At 39.1% G+C, this 18,885-nt stretch overlaps 1 protein-coding gene and 1 long non-coding RNA gene across 3 annotated transcripts in view; one reads left to right on the forward strand and one right to left on the reverse strand.

The window, feature by feature from the left end:
• Positions 1-18,885, forward strand: part of LOC148133030 (uncharacterized) — a 47,934-nt gene that overhangs the window by 19,766 nt on the left and 9,283 nt on the right. The window contains exons 2-3 of the long non-coding RNA XR_015746063.1: positions 8,415-8,501; positions 10,377-10,432. This is a non-coding gene — a long non-coding RNA (uncharacterized LOC148133030). The remainder of the gene's footprint in view (positions 1-8,414; positions 8,502-10,376; positions 10,433-18,885) is intronic.
• On the reverse strand, positions 5,714-14,691 carry SPATA24 (spermatogenesis associated 24). Of its 2 annotated transcripts, none has more exons than XM_026668581.2 (6): positions 14,401-14,691; positions 11,057-11,122; positions 10,683-10,813; positions 8,735-8,805; positions 8,352-8,454; positions 5,714-6,992 (listed from the first exon to the last, which is right to left on the reverse strand). In XM_026668581.2, the coding sequence occupies exons 1-6, from the start codon at positions 14,482-14,484 to the stop codon at positions 6,902-6,904; spliced, it is 546 nt and encodes a 181-aa protein (XP_026524366.1). In that variant the 5' UTR covers positions 14,485-14,691; the 3' UTR covers positions 5,714-6,901. The 2 variants fall into 2 exon arrangements, with proteins under 2 accessions (XP_026524366.1, XP_087803990.1); XM_087947864.1 differs by having other exon boundaries at positions 5,714-7,390; positions 14,401-14,684.

Here is an 18,885-nt window from a genome sequence, read left to right on the forward strand (position 1 = left end):
CAACAGACTCTCTGGCAGTTGTTGTGATCTTAAAAGTCTTAAAAAATACAGTCGTTGATGAGCCTTTTTTTCTAGGGCTAAAGTATTTGCCCCCCATGTTAGATCCTGTTTCAGGGTGATACCTAAAAACTTACATTCTGCCACCTATTCTACCAAAACACCATCGATGTACAACGGCTGAATGTCCGAACTGCTCTTCCTGTAATCCACTATGAATTCCTTCGTCTTATTTATATTAAAAATAAGATTGTTTACTTTGCACCAGAGGGACAGCTGATGAACTTCATCCCTGTATGCAGACTCATCATTATCATGATGGGAAGGTAACAGGGAAGGTAACAGCATTCCATGCGCCTTCGGCGTTTGGTCATGACCACGGAGACGTCTTCGGACAGCGCTGGCTCTTTGGCTTTGTAACGGAGATGAGTACCACCCTCTAGAGCCAGAAATGACTAGCACATATGTGTAAGGGGAACCTTTGCCTTAGCTATTGTTAAATGAATCCATCTTAGAAATGTGCCATTGTCATTGCAGCTTTTGCAGGAAAAGCCCTTGATTCAAACACTGCTGGGATGCTCAGCAGGACCAACCGGTAGAAAACCTTTGATGTGTCTCTTGGTGTATTTGTTAATAGTTTCAAAGATGAGTCCTACCCTCCATAGCAGCTTACCAGGAAGAATGTATACAATACCAAGCAAGCATCCAGAAACACCCACTTGCAGAAGAAATATGTGTGTCAAAACAAAGCAAGTTGGAGGGAGGCTAGAAATGTAGTTGCTGCTCCTTTGTGAAGGGAAGGAAGTGAGATCCTTTTTCACTCCCTGATTTTCTTAGAACATTATCGTTACTTTCACCAGCTTTGTTGAATAAGCTTATAAACATTATTTGTTTTCTCTCCCTTCTGACCCTCAGTATTACAGGCTGGCTTGATCCAACGACGAGGCCTATAATGTGATCATGGGGTTCTTTTCCGTACTAGTTGAACAATTGGCTGGTTACAAGCAAAACATGACATTTTATTTATTTATTTACTTTACTTTATTGTCATTGCACATCGTACAACGAAATTAAATACCATCTTCAGTGTACTATACAGTAGCATTCAATAGAGTTATTGTTATTTCATGTATATGTCAAATTTAGAGGCTGCCCATTTCACTCACAGAGCAACTCTGGGGATTGGACAATTAGAAACATTTTAAAAACCCATATCAATACTATGTTCCAATAGGAGGCAGTTAAAGCAGAAATGGAATATTATACGCTATCTTCAACTTACAACAATTGAGCCCAAAATTTCTGTTGTTAAGTGAGACATTTGTTAAGTGAGTTTTGCCCCACATTAGACTTTTCTTGCCCCAGTTGTTAAGTGAATCATTTTAGTTGCTAAGTTAGAAACCCAGTTGTTAAATAAATCTGGTTTTCCCCGTTGACTTTGCTTGTCAGAAGGTTGCAAAAGGGATCACGTGTCCCCTGGAACACTGCAATAGTCATAAATATGAACCAGTTGCCAAGCATCTGAATTGAGATCACATGATCATTGGGGTGCTGCAAAGGTTATAAATGTGAAAAAACAGTCATAAGTCACATTTTCAGTGCCGTTGTAACTTTCAGTGGGCACTAAATGAACTGTTGTAAGTCAAGAACTTCTTGTAATTAACATTAAAGAGCCAGAAAAAAAAGGGGGGGGGACCTTCAAGACCCTAACCGACCCTAAATTTGTGTGTCTTCTTCAAGCATCAAGCGAATCTGCAGAACCAGGTCTTCAGATACTTCCGAAAGTCTAGGAGAATGGACGCTCACTTCATCTCTGGTCATCAAAGCACTGCCTTTTTTCACAAGGACCAGAGGTGGGTATCCAGCAGGTTCTGACCAGTTCTGGAGAACCGGTAGAGGAAATTTTGAGTAGTTCCGAGAACCGGCAAATCCCACCTCTGGCTGGCCCCGCCCCCCACCTATTCTCTGCCTCCCGAGTCCCAGCTGATTGGCTGGATCTTCTTTTGTTGCCCTGCACAGGAGAACAGAGCTGGAAAGCAGGCTAGCAGGGTGGAGAGGGAATGGGGATTTTGCAGTATCCTTCCCCTGCCATGCCCACCAACCCGTGCCATGCCCACCAAGCCACACCCATGTAACCAGTAGTAAAAAAAAAAAAAAGGAATACGGCAAGGACCCTCTCTCAGAAAGGTTTTATCACCTACTTAGGGGTACCACAATACTGCAGATGAACCAGGCTCCATATGGAGTGAGGAGTTTTCTGTCGCTATTATCTTCTCTAATTAGATTACAATTTATAATTTCAGATCAGGTCAGTGGAACAAGGGAGAATCCTGGCACAGTTGGTTACGGGGGGGGGGGGAATGGGCACAGCTTGCTATGGTCGTTTGCCTCAATTCCATTATTGTGTCTTTGAACTGCTATTACTGTCTCAGAGCCCCATGTTGGATATTTAAGCTGATTTATTGTTTGGAGAAATTATAGGTCATTATTCACAACTCTCATATCCCTGGATGCCATGAGGTTTTCATGCCAGGCAAAACAACAGGAATAGTAACGAATTGCCACTTACCTATGTACAGCACTTGGAAGAGTTCCTACTGTGACAGCTGAGAGAGCGAGCTCAATCTGACAGTTGTCACTTGGAGGGTTGGATTCAACTGGTATGGGGTAGGGCAGGAAGAGGCTATCTAAGCTGTGCTCCTTTGGTGGGTCTACAAAGGCTGTGAGAGTGCAAATATCCAATTTGCTAACAGGAGCTCTTAATTGTACTGTATTGGACTTGCCATATATGGCAAAAAGGATAATTTATCTCATTCAAAGGAAGAGATTTATGCCCTAGTTAGGTTTGGCCTTAGGCCACTTAATCTGTGGCAGCATTAGCAGAAGTCTTTCTCACAATGAGATGGTATATAACAGTGAGGGTGAACCTTTTCGGAACTAAATGCTCAAACCGGCAAACACGCATGCACGCACTCCGGAGCACTAGAAACTCGAAGACCAGCTGGCAACAGTGCGTATGCCCACAGAGAGGGCTCTGCATGCCATCTATGGCACCATCACAGTGGTATAACCATCTTGGTTTATTGTTTGTATATTTCTTAATTATTAAAACATCAGTTTTCTTTCGTATGTCTGGTGTAGCATCTTTTTCCATGTCATTCTTGTAGCCTGTCATTTATAAACCCCTTTCAATCAGTCTTGATCTTGTCAGGTAAAACTTGTTCCTCTTCCATAACATCTTTTAGACACAGTCTTTCCATACTATTAGTATGAATTTCTGAATCCATTTTTTAAAAACAATATCGTTCAATATAGCCAGTGTTAGAATATTTTGCTTAATTCCGCAATTTTAAAAGTTGATGTGTTCTATTTAATTATAATCTTTACTTCCCTCTAGTGTCCAATTTTTAAAATCGGACTTTTTAAAAATTTAAAACAGAAATATTTTGCTCTGGGAAGGATTTTTTATAATTAATTTCAAAATCATCTTTCCAATTTATCTGGACTCTTAGTCCATTTGTAACTTTCTAAATAAAAGTTTTAATCTCCCTTTTGTTGTTTATTAAAAATTGTTTTTCAGTTCTTAAGGTTGTACTTAAAACTATCTCTAGCCAAGCATTCAAGGAAATACACCCAGTGCTGTCAAACTTGTTGATCCTAAAGTTTCTAATAGCTGAAAAGCAGTTGGCAAGCAATTACCAAAAGTGAATAGAAAAGGAAGTATGCAAACTCAGTGTCCTTTCAAAGGTGCTGATGCAGTTTGAACAAGATGGTTATTCTCTTATCTCCCAAAGTTGTAAACACACCAAAGACAGTTAGTTACTTTATAACCTCCTTATGAGGAGCAACTATCTAGCACACTTGTGTGCAAACTCAAGTCCTCTCCTTGTCTGGAGATTTCAAAGAGCCAGTCTATTCATAAGTTCTTCATTCAGCATGGTTGTTGGCTCTGCTTTTCACAGAGATGTCTTCCGTCTGCCATTTTGGGGGTCTCTGTAGGCCATGGAGAACATGACCTTTGTGATCTCTGTCACTGAATGTGGTGAAATGAAGTTTAAAGCAGGGGTCTTCAAACTTGGCAAGTGTAAGATTTGTGAACTCCCAGAATTCCTCCTCCAGTCATGTTAGGTCAGGAATTCTGGGAGTTGAAGTCCACAAGTCTTAAACTTGCCAAGTTTGAAGACACTTGGTTTAAAGCAAGCTCATCGGTATCCTTTCATAAATCGTTCCCTGGGAACCAAGATCCCATGTCCTTTCATCCAAATAATCTTTCCCAGGGATCATTTTGAGAGAGGAGACATCCCACCCCACTCTTCTATTCAGAACTTTGCACATACAAATAAAAAGATTTTTTTATCACACTCTGGCTTCTACATTCCTTTCCCCAAATGACCATCTCTTGATTACCTAGATTCCCAGGCTGAAAGTGTGAAGCTCTTTGTCTCTAAATGGTAAATAGAATACTATATCCTCACTGGGGCAAAGATAGATGCATTTTTTTAAACCTGGTCTGTGATTCTGGAAACCTCCTGGCTTATCCTGGGACACTTTATGAAAGAGAAGTGGCTCAGCATGAAAGCACAGCTGCTCTCACCAGTGTTGGCTTACAAGTTGATAATCTGGCTGTACCTGGCTGAATTTCTGAACCCTTTTGGCTACTCCATATCAAATGTGGAGTATGCTGTCAAGGAGAGATGTTTCATAAAATGTGGCATCTCTAATTATTACAGTATACACTTTTCTGATCATAGGATTAATACATTTTAAGGTGACTTTGTTCTACAACAAGTTACCTCAGCATGTAATAGGAACTTACTGACCTAGACAGGGCATAGAAGTTAAAGATGAATATCATTTTGGAAGGGAGACCATGGAAATCCCAGTTCTATAAACCAGACTGAAAAGTACAAATATATTCTAGAAGGCAGGGGCAAGCCATTTCTCCTTGACTGAAAACAAGATGGACATTCCATATAAATACAGAATCAAGTTGAGTCTTCGCCTTTTTTAAATAATAGAAGCAGTGCATACAATATCAATACTATTTTGAATGCTCATAAAATAGCTTTTTAAAAATCCTCTTGGGTTACCTTAGGCTAAATGTTATTCACCAGGACTAAGGAAATTTCAAGCATTCTTACTTACTTTCCATGTCATCTTCTGTTTAATTTCTCATGTTATGCTTTGTCAGTGTGACTGATTCATTCTTCATATACAAGTATTGAAAATGTTTTTCAGTGGCAAGGTTGAATGTTCATTCCAAACAGTACTAGCAACAAAGCCTCTATTAATAAGTAGATGCAAAATTAAGATGCTTAATATTACCACTGAAAGTACCTGGACTACTAGTATAATGTGAGTACTTGTAAATGTTTCAGCATTTAAATGTCATATGGCTTTATTGATCCAATTCTCCAAACATCACCTCAGTACTGAAATGTAGCCCAGATAATTAACTGAAGTTTACCTGACACTGATTAAAATGGCTAATTCACAATGGAGAGGTTCATCCATTTGTTCCTAAAGAGGGGACCAGAAAGGTTTCAGTTTGAGCTAAAAGATAGCTTTTCAAGCCTTATATAAAATATCCCTCTAAAGTTCAATATCCATAAAATAGGAGATGTTTTTTTTCTTTCTCTTCGAACCAACCAGCAGATAAACATAGATATGTGTATATCAGTTTACAACACGTGGAATGAGACACAACAGGCTGCACTTAGTGGAAACTATAGCAAAGTATGTTGTTTATTTATTTTTTTCAAAAAAGGGTAGCAAAGGAACAGCAGCAGGTGCTAATCCACTACAGCCATGCCAAGATCATGCTACAGGATACTCTGGGTCAGATCAGTTCACTGATGGAGCTAAATTTAAAGGCTCGGGAATTAATTTTAAAAAGCATATAAATTTCACAACAATTTAAGGGAAACACAATATATTAACAGGTTTTGAAGAACCAGAATCCAAAATGTTACCTAAAGTTGTTCTCAACTCACATAACTCAGCCGTTCATATAAATCAGGGGTGTAAGCTCTAAGTAAGCTGGGAGAACCAATTCATGGGGATCATATATGGAATAAAGGCCAGTTGGTGGACATTTACTGGGAAAACAACCAGCAGAGACTAAACTGAAATTGACCATTTCTGTCTGAAGCAGGTTTCACTTTCTATTGTCTCTCTCCCTCCTATAAATGGTACATTATATGGTTTTGTAAATGTGGTAAGCCAAAATATATTACTTCTCCTATGTCTAGTGTCTTCAAAATAGGGCATATTTCCAGGAGATGTCATCTAGAACTAGCTGGTTACCTGAATCCCAAGAACCCCTTTTCCAAGATAGAGAAAATTAGAAAATATTTGTGATAATCTGTGAAGTACTATACTAAAATAGTTAGAGTGCTCCTATCTCATAATTAGATCTTTATATTTGCCTAGCTGCTTCTTCCTCATCTGTAAAACTTTTCAGATCCGCAGAACTGTTCAAGTCTTTTCTAGTGATGAGAAATTCAGAAGCTCATTTCTTAGTCACTAAGAAATATATGAAGTACATGAACAATTAAAATGAGAAGTGTTGCACTAAGTCCAACACTTCTAATTTAATTGCTCATATATTTCACACAACATAATGAATTGGGATAAAATAGTCTTGTTGTTTTATTGCCCTTCCCACCATTAATTATGTTCCTTGATAGGAATTAAACAGAACATTCAAACAATAGGATTTCAGAATAGCGGTGTTGTATTCCCACTATTTTAGACAAATGCATAAATAAAGGATATTCAATTTTGGCCCAGAATGAGAAATGAAAACTTAATATTTTGTGAACTTTTCAGTGAGAAAACCTGGAAAATTCTTTAGAGTAAGAAAACAGTCCTAAGCTGGTAATTTAAGGGAATACTTCTGTAGTTACTTAATTTTTTTCTTGAGCCTTTTTCCAAGTACATTTGCTATGTAACTTTCTTGTTGCATCTGTATTTTGAATTCAGATGCTTGTTTCCTGCAAAACAACAACAATACATAACCATTAACAATATAATAAGAGCCCCTACCATATAATGCTGGTGTCAGATCATGTATCCAGGCAGAGTTTTATATGTTGAATAAGTCAAAGAAATAAATGGATGAATGTCATTCCCAATATACATATTGTTGAAAAGAATTATTATCACTCCTACTTCAGAGATAACAATATATGGGTGCTTAGCCAGTAATGGAGCTGGTTTAGCTGTCATAATAACCATACATTATCGGAAAAGGGAGGGAGGGAGGGAGGGAGGAAGGAAGGAATTACAGCAATCCTTCAACTCCTGGGCTTGATCCATCATATTTTCTCTTGCTTTGGTATGACTGCTAAGAGGCTCACACTTTTCTATTAATTGTGATCAGCAGCAGCATCTAAGAAATCCAGAAGAACTATGTTTAATTTAGCCATTTTGTTAAAGTATGGTAATTTTACAACATATGGCAATTTTGAATTAAATATTACCTCATGAATATACTGAAGAAAGGGGAAGAGCATATACTTGTTTAAACCATGTTATATCAAAACAAACTGGAAGTTGTCAAAAATAAAGGCAGATAGAAATGAAGTGAAAAGAATAAAAAGCAGGAAACCTAGTTAGGAAACTAACAATGGATATAAATCAGATATAAGCAGGAATATTATGACCCATTAAATATTACATCAGCTTTTTCTTTGGTTTACCTTTTGAGAACTAAGGAACTAACAGACAGAGGACAGTTTGAAATCAAACAATATACATATAACAAAGGATTAAAATGGAAAGAAATTGATTATATCAAGAAAATTTAACAAAGCTGCCCAAAGGAATTGGGATGGAGCAGGTGGAAACTGTGGGCAGGAGGATCTTTGCTCATCTTATGAGCCATTTATGCCTATTCCTGGACTGGGAAGCTTTGTTCAGTCATTCAGGCCTTAGTCACTTTCTGGTTGGATTACTACAATCTGCTCTATATGAGGCTGCCCTTGAAGACCACCTATAAGTTACAACAGGTGTAGCATGTGGCAGCATGCACAATGCTGAACATCTTTTAGTTTGCCATATTGTTGCAAGATGAACTACACTGGCTTCCAGCTTCTTTTCAGATGCAATTCAACCTTTGGGATAAAGCCAGATTATTTATGGGACTGCCTCTCTCTGTGGCTATCTTCCCATCCTACTAGTCAGATATGGTAAAAGAGGGGCAGCCATACAAATCTCTTAAATAGATAAATACAATTTCACTGAATTTGCTAAAGTATTTTAAAGTATTTGTCTCTTGCTAAAGTATTTTAAAGTATTTGTCTCAAGTCAACAGTGAATAGTAGAAAGAAATTTCAGCTTGAGGTACTTACTTTAAGATTTGCTTTTGCTTGTTGACGAAGTAATGTAATTCCTCGATTTCATTTTCTTTGCAGCTTAGAATATTTTCCTGCTTTTGAATATGGGTTTCAATTTCTACAATGGGAAGTTGGAAATCATTTAGTTTTCTTAAGTCTCAAAAGGTATAGTACAATCTATTTATGAGTTTCAGTGAGCAGTACTATTTTCCCTCCTAATGCTCAACATTCCCTTAGAATTCCAACCTTACATAGCAATTTTTAAGAGTTATGTACCTAAAAATATTAAGCAGACTGATCTTATTGCAAGATAGAAGCTATTTGAAAGCATGCATTTAGAAGTTTCCCTAAAAAAATCAATGTGCCCTTCAAACATTTCAAATTTCTGTTAAACTTACCTATACATTTGCTTATAAGTTTGTCTTTCTGAAGTGATTGTTTTAGCATTTTACTGTTTACTTGAGAAAGTCTACAAGACAAGTAACAACAAAGCTTTATTTACATATTTGATGTACCAGTTATTAACTATAGAGGAAGTAGGAACAAGCATTTTTGGTTGTATTTTGGGTAACATTAATTGTAATACATATCACTTAGAATTTTCCAGATTCATTTCTGAAACTATCGAATTGTCTGACCTCCAGAGCAATGTGAGTTACACATAGGCCTAAACTTACAACTGTAATTGAGTCTGGAATTATGGTGGTAAGTCATGCTGGTTGTTTAAGTGGATCATCATTTGTTTGTTCAATTTCTATGGCTGTCCATCTCAGTCAATGACTCTGGGTGGCTTACAATTGAAAAAATATATTACCTAAAAATGTTAACATTTTAAAACAATAAAATAGTAAGACCAATAAAAACATACAAATTAAATACATGTAGGAGCACTTAGCAATATAGCAGGAAGAGGGACCCTTGATAGATTCAGCAGCCCAGCCTCAGGAACATAGCGAGGATTTTGGGCCTCATGAAAGGCTACGAAGGTTGGGACCACACTAATCTCTGAAGAGAGGATGTTCCATAGAGCTGGAGCCAGTGAGGAAGAAGCTTGTCTTCTGGTCCCCACCAGCGGACATTCTTTGGCTGACAGGATCTGCAGCCTGCCTATCCTGCTTGACCTGGTTGGATGGATAGAAACTCTTGAAAAAAGGCAGTTCTTCCGGTACCCTGGTCCCAAGCCAGATAGGCCGTTACAAGTAACACCAGCACCTTGACTTGCACCTGGAAATATGCCGGTAACCAGTGCAGCTCATGCTGGAGTGGTGTTACATGTGCCATGTATCTGGCACCATTTACTATCTGCATGGTTGCATTCTATACCAGTTGGGAGTTTCTGAATGGTCTTCAAGGGCAGCCCCATAGAGCATGTTACAGTAGTCTAACGTGGAAGTTACAAGGGTGGGAGTTATTGTGAGCAGGGCCTCTGTCAGTCCTCCTGGTGCTGGGCTCCCTTTAAGCTTCTGCCATTTATTTTATATATGCAAGATGTATTTCATATGTGCAATATTATATTGTAGTGATTCAAATTCACATTTGAAGTTCTTTGTAGCATTGAGTATTGTTGTATATAGTTGTGATCGATTAATTCTACTAATATGTGGCTCCTAATGTGGGCATTGCCCAATGGCAGTATCTGGAAAGGGACTGTCAACAGGTTTGGTTTAATAAAATCTTTTTCCAAGTGGTCAATAGGGACTATTCGTCACTGTGTGATTAGTAGCATTATTCACAAAACTATTATTTAAGATAGCATTTATTAAATTATTTTCATATAATAAATATTTGGAGATCAATGAACAATCTGATACTTCATGAGAGGGTTGGTGAGTTGAAGAGTTTGGGGACTCCTAGTCTAATCTCAATATTAACCAACAACATTCCACATTCCAGAACGTTGTCGTAAGTTTTAAATCTGCTGGCAATATTTCCAGAAACAAATAGCTTCTGATTGAATGCAATGAAGTATGTTTAAGTTTATTGAAACCAGTGACTGAGGTGACCTTAACTTTACATATCTTCACGTTTTGTTTTTCCCAGCATTTAAATGATTGATCGCCAGGCTCAAGGTTGATTCAGCCTTCCATCGTTCCGAGGTGGGTAAAATGAGGACCAAAATTGTTAGGGCCAATATGTTGACTCTGTAAACCACTTAGAGAGGGCTGCAAAGCACTGTGAAGTGGTATGTAAGTCTACTGTAGCTGCTGCCAGCAGGATCAGAAGGTGAGAGAAGGCTCCTATTAGACTATGTGAGGACTAACTTAAGGAGGGTGAAATAATTTACCCCAGAAAAACTGTAAAACCACTTCTATTCATAGGGTTTCCCCCACCAAGTTACAAGCTTACGCCTTGTCAAATGCTTGTTTCTCCCACTCAAGTTGTTTCGACAAAATATCAATCTCTCCTAGGGCAAACTGCAGGCGTTCAGATGTTATAGCTAGGGTATTCTTGGTCTCTGCATGTTCTTTCTCTTCTTTCTGCAAATTAAAGTACAACTGAAGAATGTGTGTTATAGACTAAATGTTAGTCAGCATGTATCATGTTTGTTCTCACCAACTTTCAAGTATTCAGGTAACTCTGAAACCATTATAATCTTACAGTCTAATTTTTACCATTGGAAATAACAATACACGTTCAGATATCAGATAATTTTTTCTTATCTCTGCCTTATATTTACACAAGAGAAGAAATATCACAGATTAGTCTGGAAGCTTACACACCTCTAGTTTCTTCACAACAGTGTCATATTCCTCCTTATTTACTGAGTTCGCTTTCTGTATGTTTATCTATAAAAAAGTTACATTTTGTAAATCATTATTTGTATATAAGAATCTTATCATTAGATCAGATCTCAACTTTATGCAGTTAGATCTGTTGAGCTGAGTATACTTAAGTGCATCTAAATATAAAGTCAATCTGCTTATTTCAAAAATTGTTATCTATTTTAAATTACTACAGCTATGTTCACACTACATGGCTGACTAGGAATCTGTTACTCCAGTGAATTAACTGTCTGTGGAAGTGCATGACTTGGGATGTTCTTTCTCTGTTGTCCTTGTGGTCTTTTAACTCTGATACTATGTGCAAACGAAGCAGTCACATCCTTTTTTAATTTAATTTTCATTTAGCATGCACACAAAAAACAAATATCTGCAATGGTCCAAATGGGATAAGAACCTCTTCAGATAGTCAAGAAATTCTTCATTTCCCTTGTACATCTTTTTTTAATCATTACGTTGCTCGCAGGAGGAAACTGAAAGCAACAACAGAGTGCCTTGAGAATCCCCATTTTCATCAGGCCTACCATGTTGTCTCTTGAGATGTGCAAAGGAACAATTAACCTACACACCCACCAGCTGTTTGCACAACACAGACAACCAGATGAGAGGATGAGTTTTCTGACCACACTCTTCAGCATACTGTAATTGTAGCAACAGTGGCATGAACAAAGAAATTTGTTTAAGTGACCTGCTCAGCTTGTAATATCTGGGGTAGGTCCTTAAAGAGTCTAAATGTGTCCTACAGGCTATTGCTATATCGTAAGAACGACAAAACATGCTCAAATGATCAATGTTTCCAGAGATGGCTGGAAATGGCTATCATACTTTAGCCTTTTCTCACTCTGTCATCCCTTATGGGTGAGACAGAATTCATAGTCATCCATCATTTTTGGCAACACGTTGAAGGACAGGTCAGTCACAGCCTCTGAATACAACTGCCCTACTATTTATCATAACTTATAATTTATTCTATACTGGACTCTTAACAAAAGGTTGCAGTGTGAAAGGCTCATTTTAATACCCCTATTGGAGGAGCTAATTCTACCGCCTGTCCCTTTGGATTTTCCAATCCTTCCCAATAACCAGCATTGACAATATTTCCTGCTGAAGTGGCCTCCAGGCTTGAGTTTGCAGAAAAAGAAACCAGAATGAAATTTTGTGGTCGCTTTTGTCAAGCACTAGGTTATTTGTTTCAAGTCACTGTGGTCACATCTGATTGCCCTCCCAAGGCAAGGAGTAGAGAAAAAAAAAATTCTAGATTTTACACAATGCAACTTTAACCCTGAAGCAGTTCAGCTAAGGGCAACATAAGCCGACTGGGGACGTGATCAAGGGAATATCATGTAGATCTCACCAAACAAAAGGTCAAGTTAGATGTGAATAGGGAAGATCCTGTGCCCACAAAATATACTGTAGCATTTTAAGATACGCCTGGGCATTTGTTCATTTTGGCATTCTTCACAATTATCGTTTATTTATTAAATTTATATGGTGCACACCTCAGAGTTCAAGGCAACTCTAGGTGGCTTACAGCATAATAAAACATATGAACATGAAAACAATTATAAAAACAGATTAAAATGACAGAGGTTAAAACCAAGTACTGTACAGGTATTCCTCGGATTACGATTACAATTGAGCCCAGAATTTATGTTGCTAAGTGAGAAATTTGTTAAATGAGCTTTGCCCCATTTCATGACATTTTTTTTTTTGCCATATTTGTTAAGTGAATCACTGAAAATGTTAAATTAGTAATGTGGTTGTTAAGTGAACCCGGCTTCCCCGGATGGACTTTGCTTGTCAGAAGTTCACAAAAGATGATCACATGACCCTGGGCCATTGCAACCGTCATAAATATGAACCCGTTGTCGAGCATCCGAATGTAAATCATGTGACCAGGGCAATATTGCATTGGTCACAAAAGTGAAAAATGGTCATAAGTCGCTTATTTCAGTGCTGTTGTAACTTCAAACGGTCATCAAATGAACCATTGTAAGTTGAGGACTACCTATGAAACACGGGTTTGGAGCAGAGATGTGGTGGTGCCTTCTGTTACTGAATCAACTACTCAGCCAACAGCTTCTCCTTCAGGGCCCTATGTTAAGTTTGAAGGCTTTTCCTGAAGGCCAGGAAAAGTGGGTGGGGTCTCAACCCCAACTATAAGATGTTCCAAAGGGCAGAGGCCATGCCGGAGAAAAGCTCTTCCCCTGGATCTCACCAGCTGCAATTCCTTGGCTGATGGGGTTTGCAATTCTGCCTCTTCTGCCAGCATGAGCGGGGCGGGCACATCCCATTGGAGCAACGCAGCTCCTCAGATAGCCTGGATCCTCAGATACCCCGAAGCCACAGAGGGCTTTAAATATAATGGCCAACACTTTGAATTGAACCCAGTACTATAAATAAATCTTTTTTTTTTTTTTTTTTGCTGAGAGGAGAGCATCCTCTCAAACTGTCTCACTGTTTCACTCAATTGGCTGCATTGGTTATGCTTGTCAAGGATGTCTCGGTGGGGGCGATCAAAAAGCCACTCCAGAGATCAAGGATGGGTGCATTATCCCCATCCTGCTCCCACCAGCATCATTGAGATGATGGTCTCCTCTCAGCAAAAATAATTAAAGATTTGTTTATAGTACTACTGGGTCAGGTTAGGGTTAGAGTTAGGGTTAGCATTGGTTCGAGGTATTCAGCAGGATAGGGTTAGGGTTAGGGTAGGGTTATGGTTAGGGTTAGTGTTAGTTAGAGGTATTCAGCAGGTTAGGGTTAGGATTAGGGTAGGGTTAGGGTTAGCGTGTAGGGTTAGAGTTAGAGGTGGTATTCAGCAGGTTAGGGTTAGTGTAGGGTTAGGATAGGGTTAGGGTTAGTGTAGGGTTAGGGTTAGTGTAGGGTTAGGTTTAGGTTTAGGGTTAGCATTGGTTAGAGTTAGCATTGGTTTTGGTTAGGGTTAGGGTTAGTGTAGGGTTAGGGTGTAGGGTTAGAGGTGGTATTCAGCAGGTTAGGGTTAGGGTAGGGTTAGTGTAGGGTTAGGGTTAGGGTTAGAGGTGGTATTCAGCAGGTTAGGGTTAGGGTAGGGTTAGGGTAGGGTTAGGATTAGGGTAGGGTTAGGGTTAGGGCTTCCCGCCCCTTGGCCAGACCAAAGACACTTTCAGCTGCTGCTTGGGCAATATTTTCAAGCATGCAGGACTAAAAGCCCCAAACTTCTGAGTTCAGCGCTTGAGGGCAGCTGCCCAACACGAAGACCAGCTCTCTTCCAACCCCCTCCCTTCCCCCGCCCTCTCCAGCCCAACCTTTAGTCTCAGTTTATCCAGTAAAGCCTCCTGGATCTCGATCAGATCTCTCAACTGTTGGGCTGCCGCTGATGACGACGCCATGGAAAGCCGGCTTCTTCCTACTCCGGCCAATCCAAGTTCGGACCCCGGCGCCTCGGGGTCGCAGAGCCGTCCCTACGGCTAAAACTCCCGTGCGACGCTGTGCCCGATCCCGCTGTCAGATAAAAGAAACACATCAAGGGAAATAACCGGGAGAGGCGCGGCGACTCCCGCTTTTTGAATCCACTCGCGAGGGAGCCGCTATTGGCTGAATAGGCACGAAGCTCCTCCTCTCCGCTCGAAAATGGAACTCTTCTCTATCCTAAAGGGAGGGGCCGAGTTTGAGCCAAGTGTATTGCGCCGCTTTGCTTAGTTTCCCACAGAAAAGGTGTCCCAAAGGTGCTTCCCCCACCGGGAGGCAACTGGACTTCCTTGTTTTTTCTTTGAAGACGTTTCGCTTCTCATCCAAGAAGCTTCTTCAGCTCTGACTGGATGGTGGGGAATGGAAGTATTTATATGATATACCTTGCAGACAGCAGCTGGTCTTTTGCCTTCTTTTTAGGGGTCTTTGAAGCACTTGGAGTGACCCTGTTTCCTCAGGGTGATCTGAGTACCTAGTGCTCCTGGGTACTGTAGTCTGCAATTTTTTTTTTTCCCCTCAGGGACTCCATTCCTACTCCCACACCAATTCCAAAGGTGTTCAGCCCAAAATTGTATAGCTAAAAGTCTATAGAGATTCTCAGTCATCCAGGTCATGCTTGCCCCAAAGGTGCTTTTTCAGGAGGCAACTGGACTTTCTGGGTTTTTTTTTCTCTTCCTTTTGAAGACATTTCACTTCTCATCCAAGAAGTTTCTTCAGCTCTGACAGGATAGTGGGGAATGGAAGGTTAGGAAAGCTAATACACAGCAATTGCCCCTGCTATTTGTGTTTAGTTGAGTATCACCTGCTTGGTGGCTGGAGGATGGCCCTGTAGGCCCAAGTCTTCTTAATGAGTCGAAGGCCTGGGTTTGCACCACACACTGACGCCTTAATGCTCCCAGTACCTCTGGATTTGGAAGGCGAAAGAAAGAAAGAAAAAGAAAGAAAAGAAAAGAAAAGAAAAGAAAAGAAAAGAAAAGAAAAGAAAGAAAGAAAGAAAGAAAGAAAGAAAGAAAGAAAGAAAGAAAGAAAGAAAGAAAGAAAGACCTCCTGCTCATTTTCTTCCTGGTTCCTGAGATGCTCAAATGGTGTCACTGTCACTCCTTTGCTTGTCCCACCTGCTACCAAGCACAGCTTTGGCCTTTTTCTCTCATGCTGCCCACATTACCATTTGCAGCCTGTTGCTGGCAGGCTGCAAATGGTAGTGCAAGGTAGTGCACTACCATCAAGAAGCGCTGCAAAGACTGTTACTTTGTTCGCAAAAAAGTCCATTTGTATATATGTATACTGTAGAACTTTCCTGTGACATAAACAGAGGAAGTTGTAAAACTGTCCTAACTGCACATTGAGGAGACACAAGGCCAATCAAGTGTTAACTCATTGCAGAAAATAATAAGTCTGGAGATAAAAGGTTGTGCAAGACTGGTATAGGTTCCCCAGCATGAGCAGGGGACTGGACTAGAAGACCTCCAAGGTCCCTTCCAGCTATTCCTATTCTATTCTATTCTATTCTATTCTATTCTATTCTATTCTATTCCATTCCATTCCATTCCAAATTCTCTTGTCAGGCTTATGTAGATTCTCAGTCATTTAGGTCATGGTTGTCCCGAAGGTGCTTTTTTTCCAAGAGGCAACTGGACTTTCTGGTTTTTCTTTGAAGATGCTTCACTTCTCATCTCAACAACACTGGACCTTTGGGTCAAAGTTGGGTTGTTTCTTTCCTTGCTGGGCAAGGTAGTCCTCGACTGACAATAGTTTGCTTAGTGACTGTTCCAAGTTACAATGTCACTGAAAAAAAGTGACTTGGGGCCATTTTTCACACTTATGACCCTTGCAGCATCCCCATGGTCACCTGATTTATATTTGGATGCTTGACAACTGATTCACATTTATGACAGTCGCAGTGTCCTGGGGGCATGTGATCCCCTTTTGCGACCTGACAAGCAAAGTCAATGGGGAAAGCAGATTCACTTAACAACCATGTTACTAATTTAACAGCTGCAATAATTCACTTAACAAATGTGGCAAAAGTCGTAAAATGAGACAAACTCACAACCAATGTTTCACTTAGCAACATAAATTTTGGGCTGAATTGTGATCGTAACTCGGAGTTCCTGTATTTCATTTCTCGCCTCGACTGCTACAGGTAGCCCTCAATTTAACGCCCACAATTGAGCCCAACATTTCAGTTGTCAAGTGATGTTTATTGAGTTTGGTCTCATTTTATGACCTTTCTTGCCTCATTTGTTAAATGAATCACTGCAGTTGTTCAATTAGTAACACTGTTGTTAAGTGAATCTGCTTTCCCCATTGACTTGGCTTGTCTGAAGGTCGCAAAAGGGAATCACATGACCCTGGCACAGGGCAACCATCGTAAATACAAGTCAGTTGCCAGGCCTCTGAATTTTGATCGGAGGACCATGGGCAAAGGTTGTAAGTGTGAAAAACGGTCCTAAGTCACTTTTTTTCAGTGTCATTGTAACTTCGGTCATTAAACAAACCATTGTAAGTTGAGAACTACCTGTATTTTCTTTGTCTGGCTTTACCTTCTCATTCTGCAGAATTCTTTATCAACATCAAGTAACGTTGCACCTTTGAGCTCTTCACAACCTGGGTCTGCATGAGGAAGCATGGTTTTATTACGCAGTCCCACAACTATGGCATTGAAACACAACCATAAACTAACCACACGGCTCTTGAGAAAGTGCGGTTGCCTAGTTTGTGGCAAACTGAATTATCTTTTGGATTCAGAATAAACACTTTATTTTGGCTTCTTAATAGTATCCGCTTGATGGCAATGTTTTGCCCTGTTAGAGGTAGCTAATGTTTTTGATCTTTTTTCTTCTTCTGGATTTCACCTTATGTCTCTATGAGATGTTTTATCACTCACAAATCAGCATTTGTAAGGATTTGATTGTAGTAATCCAGCCTCCCTCCCCCTCCCCCCAAGCGCAACAAATCTTACTGGGACTTTTGATATTCATATCTTTTATTTCATTTTTTAAAATTTTCATACAATAGAGCCACTAGGTGTCTTTTTAAAGCATTACATTTAATGATTTGTGTAATAAAACACACACCATAAACACACAAGATTTTGTTTCTCAATCCAAGGGTGAAATTTTCAACAGCAGATGCACTGAAATTACCCCAGAATGTGGTCAAATTAATGGAAAACTCTTTACTTCAAATTCACAAATTGCTCTAACAAAGTATTTTTCTCTAAATAAGGAAAGCATCTTATTTATTAATCTTCTGGAATGTTACACATCTTAACTATTTTCTGAAAAAAGTGAACTATACAGTAATGATTCAATGCTATCATGTAATCACCATTTTGCCAATATATATGTACATTCCGAGAAATAAATATCACCAATAACTTAAACATTTAAATAAATAAATAAACAATTGGTGCTTGATGTGAAAATAAATATTTTTTCAGAACTCATGCACATCTGAAGAACATTTAAAAAGAAGCTATTTCACAAAGGCTGAACCATGCCTTTAGTTTATGCAAAAAATCTGCTATAGATTTACCTATTGCCAAATGGGCATATGACAAAATACAGAATTAATTTTGGATATCAAAATTCAGGAGCTTGGTTTTCCTGCAGTTTGCAATATAAACGTTTGTAAAACACAGTTGATGAAGTCTTTCAAAACAAATTTTAATATCAGTTACCATCTTTGAGAACTGTTTAGCCCTGAAAGGTGTCTTAAGAATATTTCTTATTGTATAAGCCTGCACCTTTCAGCAAGGATGCAACACTGGGATGTGCGGGTCAAGTGAATTGTGAGAGTGACACTAAAGATAAACAATGGATCTCAAAGTGATAGAACAAACCCTTTAAGCATACCTATTAGTTGCCTTTGATGAAAGTACAGAATTTCATAAAACTCAGTTATGTAGTCATGTTACAATGCAGCACAGGATTAGGCCACATTTATCTCTTCATCTAATAATTAAAATCTTTAATCACACAATCACCTGATATAATGCTATTTTTTTCCAAATGGTATTTCACAGGATTACAGGTAGTCCTCAACTTACAACAGTTCATTTAGTGACCGTTCAAAGTTCCAACAGCACCAACAAAAGGGACGTATGACCATTTTTCACATTTATGACTGTTGCCACATTCCCAATTTAGGGCATGGCTCATCAAATTTTTCAACTTTTAATTTCCAAACCTTAAGGGTTTGTAACATTCCTTGGGGATTGTAGAGATATTTTTGTTGCTTTAATATAATTTGGTTACTTTAATATGCTTTAGGGGGGTGTGGTAAGTAACATACATAAATATCAGAACTTTTTAACACTT

Source organism: Notechis scutatus, chromosome 1 (assembly GCF_049901735.1).
Source record: "Notechis scutatus isolate UNSWTSFEM ecotype Mainland chromosome 1, rNotScu1.2, whole genome shotgun sequence".
NCBI lineage: Eukaryota > Metazoa > Chordata > Lepidosauria > Squamata > Elapidae > Notechis > Notechis scutatus.